At 35.4% G+C, this 20,284-nt stretch overlaps 1 protein-coding gene across 1 annotated transcript in view; it reads left to right on the top strand.

Annotated features, from left to right (window-relative positions):
* Nucleotides 1-17,179, top strand: part of MKLN1 (muskelin 1) — a 240,632-nt gene extending 223,453 nt beyond the window's left edge. Inside the window, exons 16-18 of the mRNA XM_044679015.1 lie at nt 4,125-4,227; nt 11,645-11,699; nt 16,823-17,179. Coding sequence (XP_044534950.1) covers nt 4,125-4,227; nt 11,645-11,699; nt 16,823-16,944 — 280 coding nt within the window. The 3' untranslated portion in view covers nt 16,945-17,179. The remainder of the gene's footprint in view (nt 1-4,124; nt 4,228-11,644; nt 11,700-16,822) is intronic.
* The last annotated feature ends 3,105 nt before the right edge of the window (nt 17,180-20,284 follow it).

The raw sequence follows: 20,284 nt of genomic DNA, 5'->3' as shown, positions 1-20,284 counted from the left end.
GATCTTTGAAGTGATTTGTAGACTGATCCAGAAGTGCAAGTCATACAAACTTTTTTTAAAAGCATATTGACTACTGTTAACTTAAATTCACAATGAAAAGCACAAAAATGAATTTTTAAAAATATGACCACCATATTTGTTATTTACCTAAGCCAAACATTATAAGGTTGTACGGTGTCAAAAAGAAACAGTTGGAATCCACAGGACTGCTTTTGCCCAACAAAGCAATTAATGGACTGAAGAGTTTGGATCTATGCAATTTTGAAGGCATCTGAGCAGAAGTTTGTTTGGCAGGATTTTAAAATTGGCCTGTGGTATTCAATACTTTGGTACTTCCATGGATCTGTGATTGCATCTATTTGAATGCTCTCTCCAAAAGTGAAGATCTTGACTCATCACTGCGATCTCTCCTGTGACTTTTGCCCATGTCTGCCTTAAACAAGAGGGCCACTTCCCTTGTGGAGTGCCTTCCTCAAGTTCTCTTAACCTTATGTGGATACCAGTGGATACCAACAACGTAGGCTGTCCATTCATCACTCTCACTGCATGTTCAGCCAGCCTCTTTTTCCAGACATAAATTTCTCTGATTAAATCTTTAAAGCTACTTGCCTCGCATAATGCTTTGTTCATAATATGTTGCAACCTACTGAGGCCCATGATGTATCTCCATTGACTTCTCTACTGTAACTCACAACTATAATTCTTCAGGGACTATTATATTCCATTATTTGAAGCTATTCAGCATGACTGGAAGAATATTAATGTTAAAAAGATGGATCTGTGTCTCAGGTAGAAGCTTGGGATCATTTTTAAAAACATGCATTTTCATAAAGGCAGCAAGGGCAACACACTGTTTTTCAGTGATGGACTCAGTCCATTGCCCATCCGTAGCACCTACCCAAGATACCTATGCTGATGGATGGACTATGTAAGTTACCCATTCAACTGTATATCATAGTGTGGATATTAGGTATTCTTCATCCCCTTGATTTTTGCCATGTGGATAATTAGACTGAACTCTCTCAATTGATTATGGATCTTTGCTCTGCACTGTTCTGGGGCTTGATACAATCAGCACAATGTCATCCATAAACAGGAGCATTTGGAGGACTTCTTCATCAATGGGAAATCGCTCTTCAATTTGGATTCCGCACTGAACATTCCCCTTGGTGATGACAATACCTTTTGTAAGTATATGTCTCCCTATTTTATGCTTCACATATTAATAACCAGATGGTCATTGAACAAAGCTATTTCTGTTACATCTTTCAATCTTATGATTTTTACATGTGCATGAGAGTTCCCTTGTTGGATTAGAGGAGAAATCATCCAGAGAATTTTGTTTGGCAAGTCAAATGACTTTTTCAAAAATAGTTAATAAATTCCCCAATAAAAGTGGTCAAAGAATATGAACAAACAGTTCTAAAAAGAATTGTAAACTATCAATGAATATGTTAAAGAATGCTCTAAATCACTAATAATAAGAGAAATGCAAAACAACTCTGAGGTTTCACCTCACACCCAACAAAATTGGCAAAGGTGACAAAAGAAGAAAATAATCAATGTTGAAACCGTTGCAGAAAAACTGGCATGCTAATGCAATGTTGGTGGAACTCTAAATTGGTCTGGCCATTCTGGAAAGCAATTTGGGATTTTTCTTTTTTTAAGAAAGTGCCTAAAATGCCCATACCCTTTGACCCAGCTGCTAGGCATCCAGCAAAGCCAGTGAAATAAAAAAGAAATGCTCCATACACAATTAAATTTATAGGAGTATTTTTTGTAGTTGTAAAGAATTAGAAACAAAGTAAATGCCCATTGCCTGAGGAATGATTTAACAAATATGGTGCATAAATGTAATGGAATATTACTCTGCTGTAAGAAACAATGAATATGATGAACATAAAGAATCACGGGAAATTTTATGTGAACTATTACAAGGTAAAATAAGGAGAACGAGGAAAACTATAACCAATGACTACAACAGTGTAAATGGAAAGAACAACACCTCAAAACAGTGGAATACTTCAGAATTCTAAGGACTAGCCTGGGACCCCAAAGAAGAGCTAGAACAAGACACTCCTCCCTGCCCTTCTTTGAAGAGGTGGGGCTCCTGCTTGTTGGGTGTGTTGGCTAGGGTTGCTCAATTCTTTTCTTCCTCTTTTGTTATTCTTCGTTATTGGAGATGGCTGGGGGTTGAGGGGAGCTTTGGGAGGGGAATAGAGTGGAAATTATAGATGATACAAAAACAAAAGACAACAATTAAAATTTATTTTCAAAAGAAGAAATGAAATACCATGAAAATATACCTTCCAAGCTTAATTCCAGAGAAGAAATATAAGAAGGCACCTCCCTTCCGTCTTTGAAGTGGTAGTTGATTATAATTATAGACCACGGTTGATATTATCAGACTCTTTTGATGTGTTGATTATTTTTGCTAAACTTATTTTTCTCTTTTATTTATTTAATTTAATAAAAGAGGGGGAGAATAGAAGGGATATATTGGGAAATGTAGGTTATGTAAAAATAAAAGATGGAAATAAAATTAATTTTAAAATACTATCCACTAACATTTTAAAATAAGCTTTTATTTTTATCTTAATCATGAATATGATTGATCACAAAAGTCTTATAAATAAGGTGGGTGAGTTGTTAAGCTTATATTTTCTTTGGCACCCTTTTATATGATAACAAGATCAATGTTTTTTCCTCAGGTTATTTTTCAGTTATATTGAGAATTTTACAAACTTATAAAACATCAAAACTAGTTGATCCTAATTGAAAGACAGGGAAATTAATCAGTGGAATAGACCTAGAAGTAATCAAGCATGGTAGCCTAGTGTTCAATAAACCCCAAAACAAATTATTAGGGTAAAACTACCTATTCAGTAAGACCTACTGGGAAAAATGGAAAGAAGTTCAGTAGAAATTCATTTTAGACCAATATTTCACGTGATTGAAAATAGTTTGACAAATACTTGCTAGACTTAAATATTAAAGGTCACATAATTTTAAAAATTAGTATAATGTAAGGCATTTCCTCTAACAGTTATGGCTGTAGAAGAATTCTTAAGCAAACAAAAAATAAAGGTGGTCATAGAAGACAGAATCTACAAGATAAATTATATACAATTAAAAAGCATTTGCAAAAACAAATTCAGTGCAGCTAAAAGGAAAAGAAGAATTGATTAGAAGAAAAATCTTCAGAGTCTATCTCCAGTAAGTATCTGCAGGAAAATAATATAAATGTATAAGAATGAAAGCTTAACCCTAATGGTATAGGTAGGTGGGGAAAGGATATGGACAGGCAGTTTTCTAAAGAAGAAAGGATTCCATCAAGAACCACATAAAGGAATGTTCCAGATTACTGATACTAATAAAAATGCACATTAAAACAACTCTTGAGGTTTTTTTTCCCTAAAACCTTTAAGATTGACAAAGATAAAAGACCAAAAAGAGATGTGAAGGAGCTATGAGAAAGTGGGCACTGGTGCTGGAGCTCTGAATTGATCTGTGAGATCACAGCCAAATCATTTAATTTTTCAGTGCCCTAGGCAACTGTCTAAAACTCCAAATTACAGATGAGTTACTAACGCTTTATAGGTTTAGGGAGTTTCCACAGAAGTAGTTTTGAGTTAAGAAAAAAAAATCATGGATTCAGACCATGCAAACACCCCTGTAGTACACAGTTTTTACTTGTCTCTTGAAGAATGTTTCTTCCGTGTTTTTTTCCACCATTTATATTTAGTGTTTAAAGTTTTATAGGTGTTCCAAATCTACCCAATGCTGTTATAGAGGAGAAAACCTAAATTTGCTTCATAAGAAATGTTCCTACTCAGTCATTAGCATATTTGAAAAGGAACCTAAATTTAATGTCTTCAGTACTGTAGCCATAGACTATTTAAATGACAACCACTTCCCCTGGAACACCATATAATCCTGCCACCATTTTGGCTTCAGTCCTTCTTTCATTTTATTTTTTTACCAGAGATTTGTGAGGAAAATAAATTCACTGCTTACTACTTAGAAACTCTTTGCCCACCATCCCTTCTCTTCTGTAGTGGAATAATATATCCTGTATCACTAACATATCCAATTTTCATTCTCTCTTGATTATCTTTTTCCAGGTTTGAGGAGAAAGCCCAGACAGATCCTCTTAGTGCTCTGAAATATTTGCAGAATGACCTTTATGTAACTGTGGATCATTCAGACCCAGAGGAAACAAAAGAGGTAAGGAACAAATCTCAGAAAGTTATGTTTGAAATATGATTAGTTCTCAATTGTCTTTTTGTGGATTATCTATTTTGTGACAATCTGTGGAAAATTTTCAGGCTTGGACAGCTTTTATCTACTACTCAGCTTATCTCTGGGTGGCTTTCCCCAATTCCCACTACCCAAACAACCACACAAATTTTTTGTTTTACATATATACTTTTAAATACAAAAATATACTTTATAAATAACAAATAAATATATTTATAGATAATAAGAAAGAATGTAAAGAAAGAGACTTGCTTATGAAATGTTATTTACCTTCAAGGTCATGCTGGCAAAGGTTTTCATTTATGTGCTATTGTTTAACATAACTTACTACATAATTCTACATTTAAATGCAAAATTGACCTTATACATTACTTATGATATGTAACTTTATTACTAAACTTAATTGCTGTTTTTTCTTTACTTAATTATCATCATTTTCTTCATCGAATTTTGGCTGTTTTGCCACACTTTCCTCCACTTCAAGGCTGTTTCAACAAAAACCTTTCCAGGAAGTTTGTTTCTTCCTACCTTTCAGAATGTTTCGATATTGTGTAAAACAAATGTCATTATACAGCTCCAACACATGACCTGTTGCAACTTTTTCTGAGTGTGTCTTTTCAATAAACTATTTACTTTTTTCCCAGGTCCTCAACATTTCCTTAATCTTGCTTGTACTGATTAATCACTTCATTCACCTTGGACTCCTCCCCACTAATTTCCTTCAAAACCTCAGTATGCTGCTGCTGCTGCTGATGCTATATAACTCCTTCAATTCCTTTGTCATTGGGACCCATGGGAAAAAGTTAAGAAATTTGCTTCAAAAAACTGATAATAAAGACAAAAATAAAGAAGAAAGCAAAAGTAATTCAATTCAGATGCTTGCATGGCCAGATAAATACTGAACTAAACAAGACAGTCTCGTGTAACTTGTGAAACCGTTTAGGTAGGCTATCTAGTGGAGGGTGGTGGAAGCTTGTGATTCAAATATCTACTCATGACTTAAAGCAAAAATCCAAATTGTGGCTGCTCAAATTGCTCGTGACTTAAGGTGTTCTTGTATCAAAGTCCCACTGTATTTGGAGAAAATAGTAATTTATTTTAATATAGATTAAGTAGAACTTAAGAAGATTCTAGTTTTCCAAGTCATAAAACCATTCTAAGACTAAATATAAACCATTTAATGAGCTAGCAATTTATTCATTATTTTTGGTCTTCCTTGCCATAATTCCTTTCTTTTAGCATAAATAACTGAGAATTGACTCTACAACCAACTCCAAAAATTGTTCTTACTTATATAATGACTCAACATATTTTTCTGTGTTTTGTTTTTGTTGTTTCAATAAAATTATGCTATTTACGTGAAAAGAAATAACTTGTTCTAAAATGTCCTTAAAGGTAGCTCTCATGGTCTGAGTGCTTGAGGCTTCCCAAGATGGTTTTAGCTTACCATTTCAGCCTTTCTCTGGGGCTCCCCTTCCTCTGCTAGCACCATTTACTACTTGTTCCATTTTTCAAAATTTCAATGCATAGGAAAAAAAAACACGCTTTTGTCATTTTTTTGCACCCTTCTTTCCCTACTGCCTCTGTCTTTGAATGTTTTGTTAGTGTCTGCTCAGGGGTGTAAAAATCTGTTGTCATTGCTTTCTTTTTGACAATTTAGCTTCTGTTGAGCTTACTCTGGATGTGTTCCAGGATTATCATCTCCTTTGTTCTTGATTGACCTTGGCATAAATGAATAACTCCATCCCCAAGATTCCAAAAGAGAACTGGGCAGTCTCTCTTCTATATAGTTATATTCCTCTATTAGGGGAAAAGGGGTGTGGGGAAGAAAGGAATTACAATGGCTTTCAAACATTTGCCTAATCCAGATTGAGGCAACCTCTGTGGTACATTGAATAGAGCTCTGGGCCTGGAATCAGGAAGATCTGAGTTTAGATCCACCCCAGATGTGTATTGTCTATGCGACCCTGGGCAAGTTCACTTGACCTCTCTGTGTCTCAGTTTCATGGGTTGTAAAAAAGAGAATAATAAAAGCTCAGAGTTGTTGTGAGAATCAAATGAGATAATATTTAAGTATTTCACACAGTGCCAGACACATAATAGGTGATATATAAATGCTTATTCCTTTCCCCCTAATACCAGCCTTCTATAAAGTAAAAGTTTATGAGTAATTAAGAATTTAGCTTATGAAATAGTACCTTTTATCTTAAACAAATTAAAACATTTTATAAGATCATTAAAAAATTCTTATAGTTGACCTTGTAATAAAGAAACATCTTAATGTGATTGTGATAATTGATCAATTACAGTCTCTTTTTTTTTTTAACCCTTAACTTCTGTGTATTGGCTTCTAGGTGGAAGAGTGGTAAGGGTGGGCTATGGGGGTCAAGTGACTTGCCCAGGGTCACACAGTTGGGAAGTGTCTAAGGCCTGATTTGAACCTAGGACCTCCTGTCTCTAGGCCTGGCTCTCAATCCACTGAGCTACCCAGCTGCCCCCAATCAATTACAGTCTTAAATTTTTCTGGTGCTTTTTTCTAAGGACTGTACAAATCTTGGGAGTTAGTTAAATGGTGAAATTTTGATTGGACCAGATTCATCCATCTTTCCTCAGGCTTGGGGGTGGGGAATAAGATTAGCAACCATAATCATAGATTATTTCTATTTGTATACTTTGTCTGAAATACTCAGGTGACTCTTAGGGGAAAGGTAAAATAGTAATGCTTTGTAATGTAATATTTCTTGTTGCCTTTTTTGAAAAAAAAAATGTTAAAAAGAGTTGTAATGCTGGTTTATAAATATACTTGTTTCTTTCTGGTTGACAAATTTTGGAATTCTTATAGATAAACCCCAAAAGACCTATTTAATCTTATTTTCATACTATAATGTAGAACGGTGATGGGCAAACTTTTTAAAGAGGGGACCAAAGGAAAGGAAATGCTCATCTGTCAGGCTGTTTCTAAGGCAACTCTTTTGAAGTTTCATTGTAGTGTATCCTGCTCATTGTATTCGTCAGATTAGGAATAATGTCGCATGACTAGATAGAACATTTCAGGGGGCCACATCTGGCCTGTGGGCTGTAGTTTGCCTATCACTGATGTATAATGATTGATAAAAATTAGAGGAAAAAATCCAGAAGTGAGTATTTTTGGATGGCCACTGTTTCTTGGTGGCCTAATAGATTAAATGTTTAGTTTATGTTTTCTAGACTCAGAATCCAGTACGCTCTACAGGATCTTTAGAAATACAGAAAAAGTATACCTCTTCAGACCTTAATTAACTGTAGATTTTACATTTTTCCTCCTTTAGTTACAAATGTCTCAGTTAGGAATACAATTAAAAAAAACAGAAGGAAAATGTGATGACACTAGTCATCTCAAAATAGCACTTAGTAGGAGAGAACCAACCTCAGTGAATAAAATATTTTCATAATTTTATGAACACAAGTTACAAAGCAAAGAATGATCCTCACAAAGTCTTTCTGAGTACAAAGTTTCACTTTGAGGAACTTTCTCACAAAAATATAAAAATCTCAAATTTTTAATTTTTCCATTCCTTTTATTTATGAAATTGCTAAATAGTTTAATATGAACTCTTGTTAATAGAATAGAATAGAATAGAATAGAATAGAATAGAATAGAATAGAATAGAATAGAATAGAATAGAATAGAATAGAATAGAAACTTCTTGTTTCTAGTCCTCAAGCAGGAAGGTTCCACTTTTTGGTAGTTTAACATTCTGAGGAAGCATGAAGAGAAGGGATCCTAATAGTCACTGAAGCCTCTGAATAGCAGTTATCAAGTTTGTTGTCATATACAGTGTGGTTTGATTATAAATCACCTTTCATTTGTCATTGAAGTTTTGAGAAGTCATTTTTTTCATTTTCTCACACATTTTGTCAGTTCTCTCTTTTACAAGGTATTGGGTGGAAACAAACATAAGAGCAGAATTCTTCAATATTATTTTGGCTGACTGGCCAATATATTTAGCTTTGGCTGATGTTAATTAGAAGCATTGCAACCTCTCATTCGGCTTCTAGGATTCTGCTGTTGCCTTAACTTACAAGTTCATCTGAACTGCAAGTCAAAGTCTTTCTGTCTGCCATTCTTAGAACTGGTACAGGCTAAATGCAGTTCTCTCCCTGGCATTTATTCTTCCCAGCTATCACTCAGCAATATTTCTGGACAGCATCATCACCTGGTACTTAGCTCTTCTTTGCTCTGCATTGACCTAGATTAAATGGTGTATCACTTCCAGGCACTAAATTCATTGTCATTGCATATATGAGAATTTACAGATACCCTAGCATCAAAACAAATGAGTCTATCTCGTCATGTGCTGTGAAAACAAGAACTTTATTACTTATCACTGTGCAGTTACCCAGCACAGTTCCATTTAGAACTCATCTAAAGAGAAATAGTTATCTTTTTTTCCCCTTTGAGTCTCTAGTCAACTCAGGATACACCTTGGAAAAGAGAGAGATTTTCATGGTTATGCCCAATGGCAAGCCCATTCAATCTCATCCCTGTTGTAGCTTGTGCCTGCCTTTTTGTTGTGGAGGGTCCATCTTATAAGTCACAGATTGAGATTTATAAATAGGGCTCTGCATTTTCTTCAGGCTGATGTTCTATAGAGAAAGAATTCATAATCCTGAAAACAATATTGACCTTTTTTCTTTCTTTAAAAAACAAAAACAAAAACCACAACAGTATTGCAAATAAATCCTTTCAGCTGTGTGAGCTACAAATAGGCCAAGGAAAATAGACAGCTTGTTCTTAAGGCACTTGTTTGGCTCAAACAATGCAAAGTGTTGATAATAAAAATCAGAACAGGGTGGTATCCCAAATTCAGACAAAGCTACTTTTTATTTATGCCTTAATTTTTCCCTTTATTCATTGACCAACAGAGAACCTGAACAGTGTCATGTAGAGCTTATCATCTTTCCTATGCAATGTTTAAGTCTGTTACTTTAAATTTTTTAACCCTGCTACTAATTGCACTCCCCTTCATTTATTGTGAAAAAATAGTACAACTTGTTACTGTTGAGCTAGAAATCTGATAATAATTCTAAGTGTCTGGAATAATCATCATTGACTTATTAGCAAAGCATTTTAGATCTCTTGTTCCTTAAGTTGTTCAACTAGCATATCAGAAATTGACCTGTAACCAAGATAATTTGCTATTTCTCTAGGCCTCAATTTTCACCATTTTATTCCTCTTTGGTGGAGTTTTTTTTGCTTTGTTTTGTGAATATATGTCTGTATATTACATATGTATACACTTTCTTTTGTATATATGTATTTTCATATATATGGAATGGGACATCCATTACAGATTTAAGTTTACTGGCTAGTTTTCTTTTGTTTCTCTGGGCTTTAGTTTCCTCATTGCTTTTTTTTTTTTTTTTAAGCCCTTACCTTCCTTCTGTCTTGGAGTCAATACTGTGTATTGGCTCCAAAGCAGAAGAGTGGTAAGGGTAGGCAATGGGGGTCAAGTGACTTGCCCAGGGTCACACAGCTAGGAAGTGTCTGAGGTCATTTTTGAACCTAGGACCTCCCATCTCTAGGCCTGGCTCTCAATCCACTGAGCTACCCAGCTGCCCCCTACTCCTCATTGCTTTCTGACATCTTGAGCACCATGGTTTTCAAGTTTGTATGGTTTAAAAGAAATGGAAAAATATGTTGAAGTACAGGGGGAAAAGTGACCAAAATAATAAAAAATTCAAGGGCCATAAATCCTAGGCAAGCTAGAGGGTGCTAAATTTGTAACTGGATAAGACCCCAAAGAACAAGAAAGTTTATAAATATCTTCTGTCTTCATAAATGAAGCCTTAGAAAACAGTAGGGCATGGCTTAAAACCAGATAGGCCTCATTACACATGACCTTAAGCTTGGAGCTGAGTTCTTAGCAATAGAATGAGTTCCATCAAGTTGAATATCAGCCTTAGGAAAGAGTGTAGGGTTAGCTAGTGGTTACATAAAGTAGGGGAGCCTAAAAAGACTAGGAGTTCTTTGCTGATTCTGTGCCCTGGGTTTTAAAGTTGAATCTCAGTTTTCTTTTCCTCTGCTAAGGACCAGCTCACTTCACACTGAAGTGCTTTTTTTCAAGGTTCATCATAGCCTCCTGGTGGTACAATCCCACTGGATTTGCAAATGGGCCAATAGAAAAGAAAGAGGAGCTTGGCTTTGTCATGGTCCTTAATCATTCATTTATTTGCAAAATGGCTTCTATGAAATTTTAATTTATATAATTTAAATTTACATATGTGATATTTTATATTACCTAATCTTTAATAATTACTTTTATAGTCATAATCATAACTGATATTACCTCATTTTGGATCATATCTTTGCCAAATGTATAAATAGTAACAGAATTATGAAGACTTGGCATTCAGTGCATACATTGCCTTGTCTTTTCTTTTCTCATTTTCATCCCCAGTAGCTTTGCCTGCCTTAGTGTCTATAGTGAAAAATTGTACTAACCCACCCTCCAATTAATTTCTTCAAATAACCAGATTCAATGTAAGATGAAAATTTTTTTCTTGCTCATATCTTTTATGTTCTATTTTGCTTAACTGCTGGTAGTCCAGAGGTCTTGTTTTATTCCTTCTTTTTTTTGTTGCCTGTATAAGATTTGTAATGAACATAAAATATTTGATAGCTTCATTATGGCCTAGGGAGACTTGCCAAACTGCTGTGGGAGCACAACCACCAACTTAAAAATGAATTTCTGGAATATTTAATCCATTTTTTAGTTCATGGTATTCCTGCATTTGATAGTCATTCTTTCTTCTAAAATTGTTGTCATTTGTGCAACTGTTACATAGTTATCTTTAGTAAGTTTCTTTTTTTTTATTATTTTATTATTTTTTTTAACCCTTAACATCTTTATATTGGCTCCAAGGCAGAAGAGTGGTAAGGGCTAGGCAATAGGGTTCAAGTGACTTGCCCAGGGTCACACAGCTAGGAAGTGTCTGAGGCCGGATTTGAACCTAGGACCTCCTGTCTCTAGGCCCAACTGTCAATCCACTGAGCTACCCAGCTGCCCCCACAGTTATCTTTAGAGTAAGACTATAGGAAAAGTAAGAATTACTGTATTTTGATCTCAAAAAAAGAATATTTATTGGCCTCCAAAGGCATATACTATGTTTGAACAACTTCATACTATTAATTTTTAAGAGGAATATGTTCTTTGTGCAGATAAGATGTGATTCAGCAGGAAAATAGCATTAGTGCTACTTTTCCTTCTACCCTTTAGTGATCAAGCTGATCCAAACTGTACACATCAGCTCATTCGAAGGCTGTGTTTGTATGTTGGAGTTATCAGGGTTATTGCCCTAAAGTGGGCTTTTACACTTGGCTCTAATTTTTTCCTCTTTCCAGTTTCAGCTCCTAGCTTCAGCTCTATTCAAGTCTGGCTCAGATTTCACGGCTCTAGGTATGTATATCTTCAAGTGCAATTAATCTATCTATTCAATGTGTCACACTGTTTGTAGAGGGAGGCGGCATTTGGGTATCTTTCAAATACATTGTCTTCAAAGGTAGGTGTTAATCCATCAAATAAACGGCATTACTCTTTTATTAATGTCCTTGGGCATGGAGTACACACAATTTCAAGGCAGTATGTCTGGTCCCTGTGGCTTTCTTGCTTTAAGTTTATTTTCCAAGTGTCAGTCACCAATGTTCTTAAGATCTGGGTCTCCACGGATCAGTTTGCAGCTCCTGTTACACCAGATGCTGTGCTATTATGCAAGCAGAAGGCACCAGAAGCTTGGTCAAAACAAAGTAATTTGTATCACGTTGCTTTGGAATCCAGCGGCAGTATTGCTAATACATTTGCTGTGATAAAGTGTGCAGATGGTTGAAGTTTGTTCCTTACAGAACTCTGTGGGCAATGGAATTGAAGGTAGCAAAGAACGTATATAGGACAGAAATGGAGACAACTTGTTTTCCCTTCCAGCTTCAGTGAAAACTAGACCTTTTCTATGCTAGTTGTTCTCATTCTTCAAAATCAAACTCAGTTAAAGTATAATTGCAGTTGTCTTCAGAACTCTGTTTTGTAAGTTTTGAAGCTTCCATTGGTTCACTGTTATAGATTTTCTTAATATTGTGTTAATAATTTCCAACACTAAACATTAATCATTTGGAATGTTGTAAAGTATAAATCAGACAAATTCTGAAGGCAGCAAAGTGACACAAAATATTAAGTACTAGACCTGGAGTCAGGAAGACCTATGTTTAAATCCAACTCACACAACTTCAACTTTGCCTCAGTTTCCTCATCTGTAAAATGGGAATACTAATTGTACTACCTCAAGGTGTTTGTGAAGATCAAATGAGAGAATAATTGTAAAGTGCTTACTTAGCACAATGCCTAGCATGTAATAAGTATTTTATAAATGTTAGCTATTATTATTGTTGTTATTCTTATTAATTATTCTAGGACTCATATCTTATAAGGCTCAAGCATGTTTGCTGTTTTTATTGTTAGGAACACATTCATTGTTACCTCACTGTTTTGAGTTTTAATCATTAATCTCTAGGCACTATATGTTAGAACCCTACAACTTTAATATATTAATATGAAATCTATTCACAAAATAATTTAACTAGCACCATTTTGCTAAGGGGTTACTTACTATTAGCATTTGGCAAATGTTTGATCTATAGAATTGATTTTACACTAGAAGTAAACTTATAGTTACATGATTTTTATAGTTACCTTTTTTATAGCTATCTATTGCAAATGACAATTTGGGGCATGTCTTAAAATGACATTTTTTTTCCACACATCGTGCTCTTGAAATAGTTTTCAGTACATTTCTTTGTTTTCTTTATTCCACTGTTTTGAGAGGGAGAGAGAGGAATGGCTGCTATAGGATCAACCTTTGAAACTTGTCTAGTGCTTAAAAAACCCTAACATGTGCCTTTAGCTTCATTTCAAGTAATATGCTACAGTCTGATTCCTGACTCTGCATAGTATGGCCCTGTTGAGTTCTTAAGAAATGTGATAGTAAAGTGGTGGTGATTCCCTATCATTTTGGAAAGCCTCAAGGACTTAAAAATTTTTTTTAGACAAAAAATTCTTTTAAGGCCATATATCTGGAAATTCATTGGATCCTATTCTTTGGGAAGTGCCCTCTCCATGTTTATTCATAGAATTGTAGCACCTGGATGCCTAGTTGAGGTAAAACAAAACAACCACAATCAGTTGCCATAATTTTTATCATATCGGAGATGAGCTGTGCTATAGTATCTCTGCTTAGTTTATTAGAACTTCCAGGGAAATAAATTCAGATGATAACTGGATATAAGGTGATGGCAGCAAATAGTTTTAAATGCCAGGAACTTTGTCTCAGGAGAGTTGGTTTTCACCCATATGGATAATCTATTTTATAGCTAAGTTGTCTATTTTTTCCCAGTAATAACCTCCTATTCCCCTTGGTGACTCAAGCACAGCCAGATTCACTGCCAGTACTTTGGGGAGTCTGTCTTCATTGCTGTGAGTAGTCCCTCTCTTGATGCAGAGCTAAGTGCCTTCTCACACTGTATAATTTTCCCATAATACTCTAGAAAGAACTTACCTAGTATTCTGAAAGTTGTCTTGTTCTTTTACTATCTTAGAGGTACTAGTTGGTGACTTAGTGGATAGATGGATGTCAAAAAGGCCTGAATTCTAATCCCTCCCCAGATAATTTCTAGCTCTGTAACCCTAAATAAATGTCCATCTGTAAAAAGGGGCGGGATGGGGTAATAACATCTACTTCCCAGGGTTGTTGTGAGGGTTAAATTAGATAATTGTAAAGTGCTTTGCTAACCTAAAAGCACTATATAAATGTTAGGTACAATAATTACTATCACTCTAGCCCTAACGTGTTGCTTCACATTCTCAATGTACTACTCTGATGCCTCACTATAGCACCAAAGTTTCTTTGAAAGAATATACTCTATGAGCAGAGTTTAAATTTTGGCACATTTTGCCAAGCTATAAGAACCTCAGAAATAGATGTGGTGACTTTGTGTCTGTTTTCAAAGGACCAAACTAGCTAACCACAGCAGCTTGTGAAATAGATACTGTCAGTGCTTAGCAGTATAACAGTACAAGATCAGAATTCCTATCATTTTTTCTTCTTCTGCCTTGTCTGAAAATGTAATTATTTCTTTTTTGAAAGTCTCATTTTTAACACCAGTGAATTTGAATGTAAGTGTGAAGAAATCCAAGGTAATAGCCCAAGAAATGAGTTTTATTGCTAGCTTTACTGTAAGGAAACATTTGATACATAATTCTTCTCTTTCCTTCCTCTCTTTCATTTTCCCTCATTTTGCTACCCTCTCCAAATACTTAGAATCTAATAATGAGGGGCTTCTTTTCTCCTCATAAGATTCTAGGATTACCAGATACCTCGTTTTTATTAAATGCTTTTTGACAAATCTGAAACTCAGAATTAAAACCAAATGTTATTCACCATTACCTTTTACTGAATAGTTTTGGTGAATAGTGCCTCTTTCAAACTGCTGACCTTAGCCAAATCCCAGGTTTTTATTTTTTTTTTTTTAGATGTGCCTGCTTTCTCTTGGTCAAATATAAATTCAATTTATACAAGCAGAAAGGGGGCAGGGTAATAATATTTAGATATTTTCCAGTGTTCCATGCAGTATTTATAAAGATAAAAGTGTAGAAAAGTGATTTCTGAACAATGGTTATTATCATACTTTTTCAGAATGAACTTCTTTAGGGAATAGTTAAGTAGCTTGCAAGCCTCTCTTTTCATTTTTGATAGAGTAATGGCTTTGCAAGAATGGCAAGACTGGACTTATCTCTTTAGTGAGAGCTATGACCTGACCTCCTCTGATTATGTAGGCAGACCATTGGTGTGATTTAGCAGGGTTTTTTGTTTTTGTTTTTTTCTTTTCCTCAAGGCATGTAACAAAAAGGAATAATCTAAAATCTGTAGAGCATGTTGTATTAGCAATTCTTCACACTTCCCTTGAAAAGTTTATAGTCCCCAAATCCTGACATTTAATAAGGGCCAAATAGTATCTCATGCTTCTTAAGTGCATAACATGGAGGAGTATATCTTATCTATGTCACTATTTCTTTGTCACTTATGGAATGCCTTTTGGCAAAAGCATTCTAGCAAACTTGAATGAAAGTGTTTCCAGTTTCACAGATGACATTGCTGTGCTTTAGGCTTCATTTTTTACTATTAACACCAAACTAAAATTGAAACCTCGTGTTTTCCTTGGTAAATTTCTTGTCTGTAGATTTAGTATTGAACTCAGGAAGTATAGTTAAAACAACCAATGTGCCATTGTGGAGGAAAATGAGATTTCCTGTCATTAGGCCTTTATGTTACAAAGAAGCTAAAGGTAAACCAAGTAAATCAAAATTACAAGCCTTGTAAGCCAATTTTAGGATAGTTAAAATACCATGAGCTTCACTTACATCCATCATTGAATGATTGGTTCCTGACAAATCATTGCTAACATGGAAATATCACTGCACTATAATACAGGAACTGGATTGTGTCTTCTCATTTAAAATTGAATAGACTTACCTTCGCCATAGTAGTTATCTTTCAGGAGAAAGCCATTATCCTTGCAAAGTTATGTTCTACTGTTGTGTTGTGTTATTATTGCAGTTATTTGTTTAAACCTCTTACCTTCTGTAATGTTGATTCTCAGAGAGGAGAGTAGGAAGGGCTAGGCAATCAGGGTTGTCTTCCCTAGGGCCACACATCTAGGAAGTGTCTGAGATCAGATTTGAATTCAGGCTTGGCACTGTATCCACTGTGCTACCTAGCTGCCCCTGTTCTTATGTTTGTTGTTGTTGTTTTAAGATAAAACAGGGTGGGCCTAAGATTTTACTCCTGAGTCTGACCTCAAGCTAACTGAAAATTGACTCATTTGAAACTGCCAGGACAGCTGGGTGGTACAGTGGATAAAACTCTGGATAGAGGCTCATCTTCTTGAGTTCAAATCTAGCCTCAAACGCTCACTAGCTGTATGACCCTACGCAAGTCACTTAACCTTATTTGTCTCAGTTCCTCATCTGTAGAATGAACTGGAGAAGGAAATGGCAAACAATTCCAATATCTTTGCCAAGAATAAGCCCAATTGGGGCCATGAAGAATCTGACAAAACTATTGAAATGACTTAACAGCAAACACTTAGGACCATAGTTTAATATCGCTCTTTTATGGTCCCATTTCTAAGTAATGCTAAATATAGTTAAACCTTAACTCAGCCCATTGCAGGCCAGGGGAATCAACATATTAGGTTTCACTCTCAGAATTTACTAAAACTACAACTAACTGATAGTTTGCTGATTTTTTAGCTCCTCCTCCCTTCCCAGAACTTCATTTCATCTTAATTTCACTATAGCTTTTCTTGTTAACTTATCCTAGAGAAACTTAAGTATGTCCGAAGCAAGCCTGATGGTATAAGCCCTACTTGTATGAAAAGCAAGGAGAAGTAGGGAGAGTTTCAAGCTGGCTTTACATATTGTGTGTGGAATTCTAAAATAGATTGGATGTGTTTCTTTGTGTTTCTCCCCATTAGGCTTTTCGGATGTGGATCACACCTACGCTCAAAGAACTCAGCTCTTTGATACCTTAGTAAATTTCTTTCCAGACAGCATGACCCCTCCCAAAGGAAACCTGGTCGACCTCATCACACTGTGACTGAAGAATCTTTTGACGCACCTCTGAAGATATAAGAAGTCTCCGTTCAGTATTTGGGATTTTGACTGTGTTGACTGACAGGTTGCAGTGATAAGAGGACTACATCAGATCTTTGAAGGGATCTCACTGTTTTAAGTTTTGACCCTCTTCCTTTATACCCTCCGCTCACTACACTTTCCTCACCTCCTTCCTAAATTAGGCTAATAAAGTGGAATTGGTATTCTTTCCATTTAAATTTTTTTCCTGACTTTGACTTTTAAGAGTTATTGAATGTAAACAAAATAAAATTCAAGTAGTTTCCCCTTTTTATCTTGGGGAGGGAATGGTTAGGTCACAGGGGATAGGTATAGGTATCACCTCAATACTTTTTTCTGTCACAGAGACTGGGTTTTTTTGCATCTCTTGGTGGGTTCTTTTTAACCCCCATCCTCCTTTGCTCCTCCAGCCTATTTCTCCCAACTACTTGTAAGCAACTGTGTCACCTGCTTTACCTCCTGACATTTTTCATGGCCATTATGTAATTCTGCAGGACACTTGGTGTATGTTAAGGTAATGTATGCATCCATGTTGACTTGCATCTTATAATTACATTGGACAATCTGAGAAAGAACAGTGGGCTCAGATTCATCTTAACTAGAAAGTGAAACTTTGACCTAGGCATCTAGCTGAATTTGTTATATTAAGATAAAAGTGTATTTTACAGTAGATACTATTGCAGATATCTGGCTTCTACTCATGTAAGCCTTAAACTGAGAAAGTGGAGGTCAAGTTTAAACCAAGTGTTGTTAACCACTAGCCAGCAGGAGTGAGGAAGCCTGCTCATTGAGTCTAGGGGCCTCTATGGGACAGCTTTAGAATAGACCTCACTGTGTTTCCTGCAGAGTGCGCAGGGTAGCATCTTCTACCTGTCCCTGAGTGCTCTGCTTCTCCACTGCTTTTAATTTGGGCTGGTAGAGCCATATACCCATAACTCCTTGTGCCTGTTAACTATGTGCTTAGTTTATGGAGAGAGTTTAAAAAGATAAAAAAAAGGCTTTTTCTGTCAAACAGTAGAGTGCAATTAAGAGTCATTTCTTTAAGTACTCAAACCCATCTTTTAAATAGGAGAAAAGAAGTGGTGCAGAAGTAACTTCATTTAATAAATCTAAATAGAGGTGTAACAAGTAGGCTTTTTTACTGTTAATTTTTTTTCATGCAGTTTTTCACATGTGGTGCTGTGAATCAGTTAGTATGTATGCAGCATATGACTGATTATGCATGATTAAAGCATTCTCAACATAAAAGAGATATATAGCTCTTCAATGTAAGAAGTAACCTACAAAAATTGAGTAGGTCCCCAGGTAGCAGGATTGGACCTCAGTAAAGGAAAGAAGTAATGGACCTGTGCTTTCCAAAGGTCTCATATAGGAATAAGATTTTGAGGTCCCACTTTGCTCTTTACTTAACATATGATTTTATTTCTCTTAAACTAGTAACAGTACATAGGATTGTATTTTTAAGCTTTTTTTTTTTTAACTTTCTGAACACCCCAAGGCAATCAGAGATTTAGTAATTTAGCAGTTAGATATACATCTTAGTTTGTGGGAAGATTACTTTAGATTTTAATAACTTAACGGTAATATGGATTGTCTGCCAAATAATTGTATAGTTTATCATCAAATTGCATTTGCAAAACCAACTGGCTCTCCAGTTGAGTAAATTCAGTTTATTTACACACTTGTTAAAATTCTTTGTATTCAGTGGCATTTAGAGAAAAAAAAAAACAAAAACACTTGGGCATTGGCACCAACTGGTTAATTTCATTACATCCCATCTTATCTTGCTTCAGGTGGAGAAAAGGACCTAAATTTAATGGTTACTTGATCTCTACTGTGGATACTTAATCTGTAGAGTCTGTAATAGGGACTGATTTTTGATGCAATGTTAAATTATGGCACTTTAGATGCATAACCAAATGAAATTCTGCTGCCCTCCATTGCTTGTATTCATAATGCTGTGGTCCTTTATCATATAAATTATTAACTCATTCTGGATCCTATTGTTAAGAAACTGACTCCCCCTCCTTAAATTATCTTTTTTTAGTTTTTGCAACTTTTTCCTTAGCAGGTTTGGGGAAGGGGAGAGTGCATTTATATTAGCCTCATTTTTTAATTGGATTATATTTGCATTTTGTTCATTTCCTTTTCTGATGTAATTTCTACAGGATATTCTTTAAATAAGGTGGTGGAATCAAAGTAAACTATAACATATTAGACTGTCAGGGAAAGAACCTTGCTTAGATATCATCAGAAGATGCTATTTTTGCTTTCTAGCTATGGGGGTTTAATAATGCCTAGTAACCTCAGGAAGATGTATAGGTCTTCATTATATGTGTGAAGCCTAATTGGAAGCCTCCAGGTATACCTGCTGAAGGGGTATATGTCTATTTACCCAAAAGAATGCTGTCATGTAATTCAAAAAGGGAAGCCAATTTGTTATGTCAACATATTATTCAGAGTGCCTAGCTTATGTAAATTAACTTGAAAGATCTGATTCTTTAGTTTCCTGCTTCCATGATTGAAGGACCTGCTTTTTTTTTCCCATTCAAAGGAAAGTTGGTGACACTTTTGCTGTCCTCCCAAACAAACTTGGTGATCATATCATTCCCCAAATTAATGTATATATTGTTCACCTCGGGCCCATTTCTTTTTGCAGCAAAAGAGGTTACTTTCATCCAGGAATGAATCAGATCTGAAACTACTTCCAGCTCCTGTGCTTCACAAGAATTTGTTTTATTTGCAGACACACATCCTGGTTGCAGTAGCAGCTATAGTGGAGTGACAGAGACCTCATGTGGCCAGCATGGTTAATTCAAAGTTGACCTTTTCTTTAAGCAAAGGAATTCAGGCTGATATACCTACCTCTTCTTATTTAAAATGACCATCAGTATTAATATAGATATCAAACTAGTCATTTTCTTAGGCTGACTTAACTTCTAGACATAAGAAAACTATGTCTCATTAGTAAAAATGCATAGGAACATTAATAGAGTCTTGATTTTAGAGCACAGCATGGTGATTTATTTAAACCATCAAGACTGCATTCTTGAATGGTTTTCATGGGCAGTAAATGTATTTGGGGGAGGGTGGGGCAAAGAACTATTTTGTAGACATCTTTATCATTCCATAAAATTTCTGTCAGCTTTAAAAGGGCCACCTCAGGATAACTTAGCAGGAAAAAAAAAAAAAGCCTTTTCTGAGAATAGAAATTTGAAAACAAAAAAACTTCAGAAATTTTTATAGAAATTACATCCAGCACTTAATCTTTAGTGCGGGGGCTCATGGGGAATGTGCTTCTGGTT

Source organism: Gracilinanus agilis, chromosome 5 (genome assembly GCF_016433145.1).
Source record: "Gracilinanus agilis isolate LMUSP501 chromosome 5, AgileGrace, whole genome shotgun sequence".
Taxonomy (NCBI): domain Eukaryota; kingdom Metazoa; phylum Chordata; class Mammalia; order Didelphimorphia; family Didelphidae; genus Gracilinanus; species Gracilinanus agilis.
The sequence above is the reverse complement of the archived record's forward strand: the minus strand, read 5'-3'. Positions and strand labels throughout refer to the sequence as shown.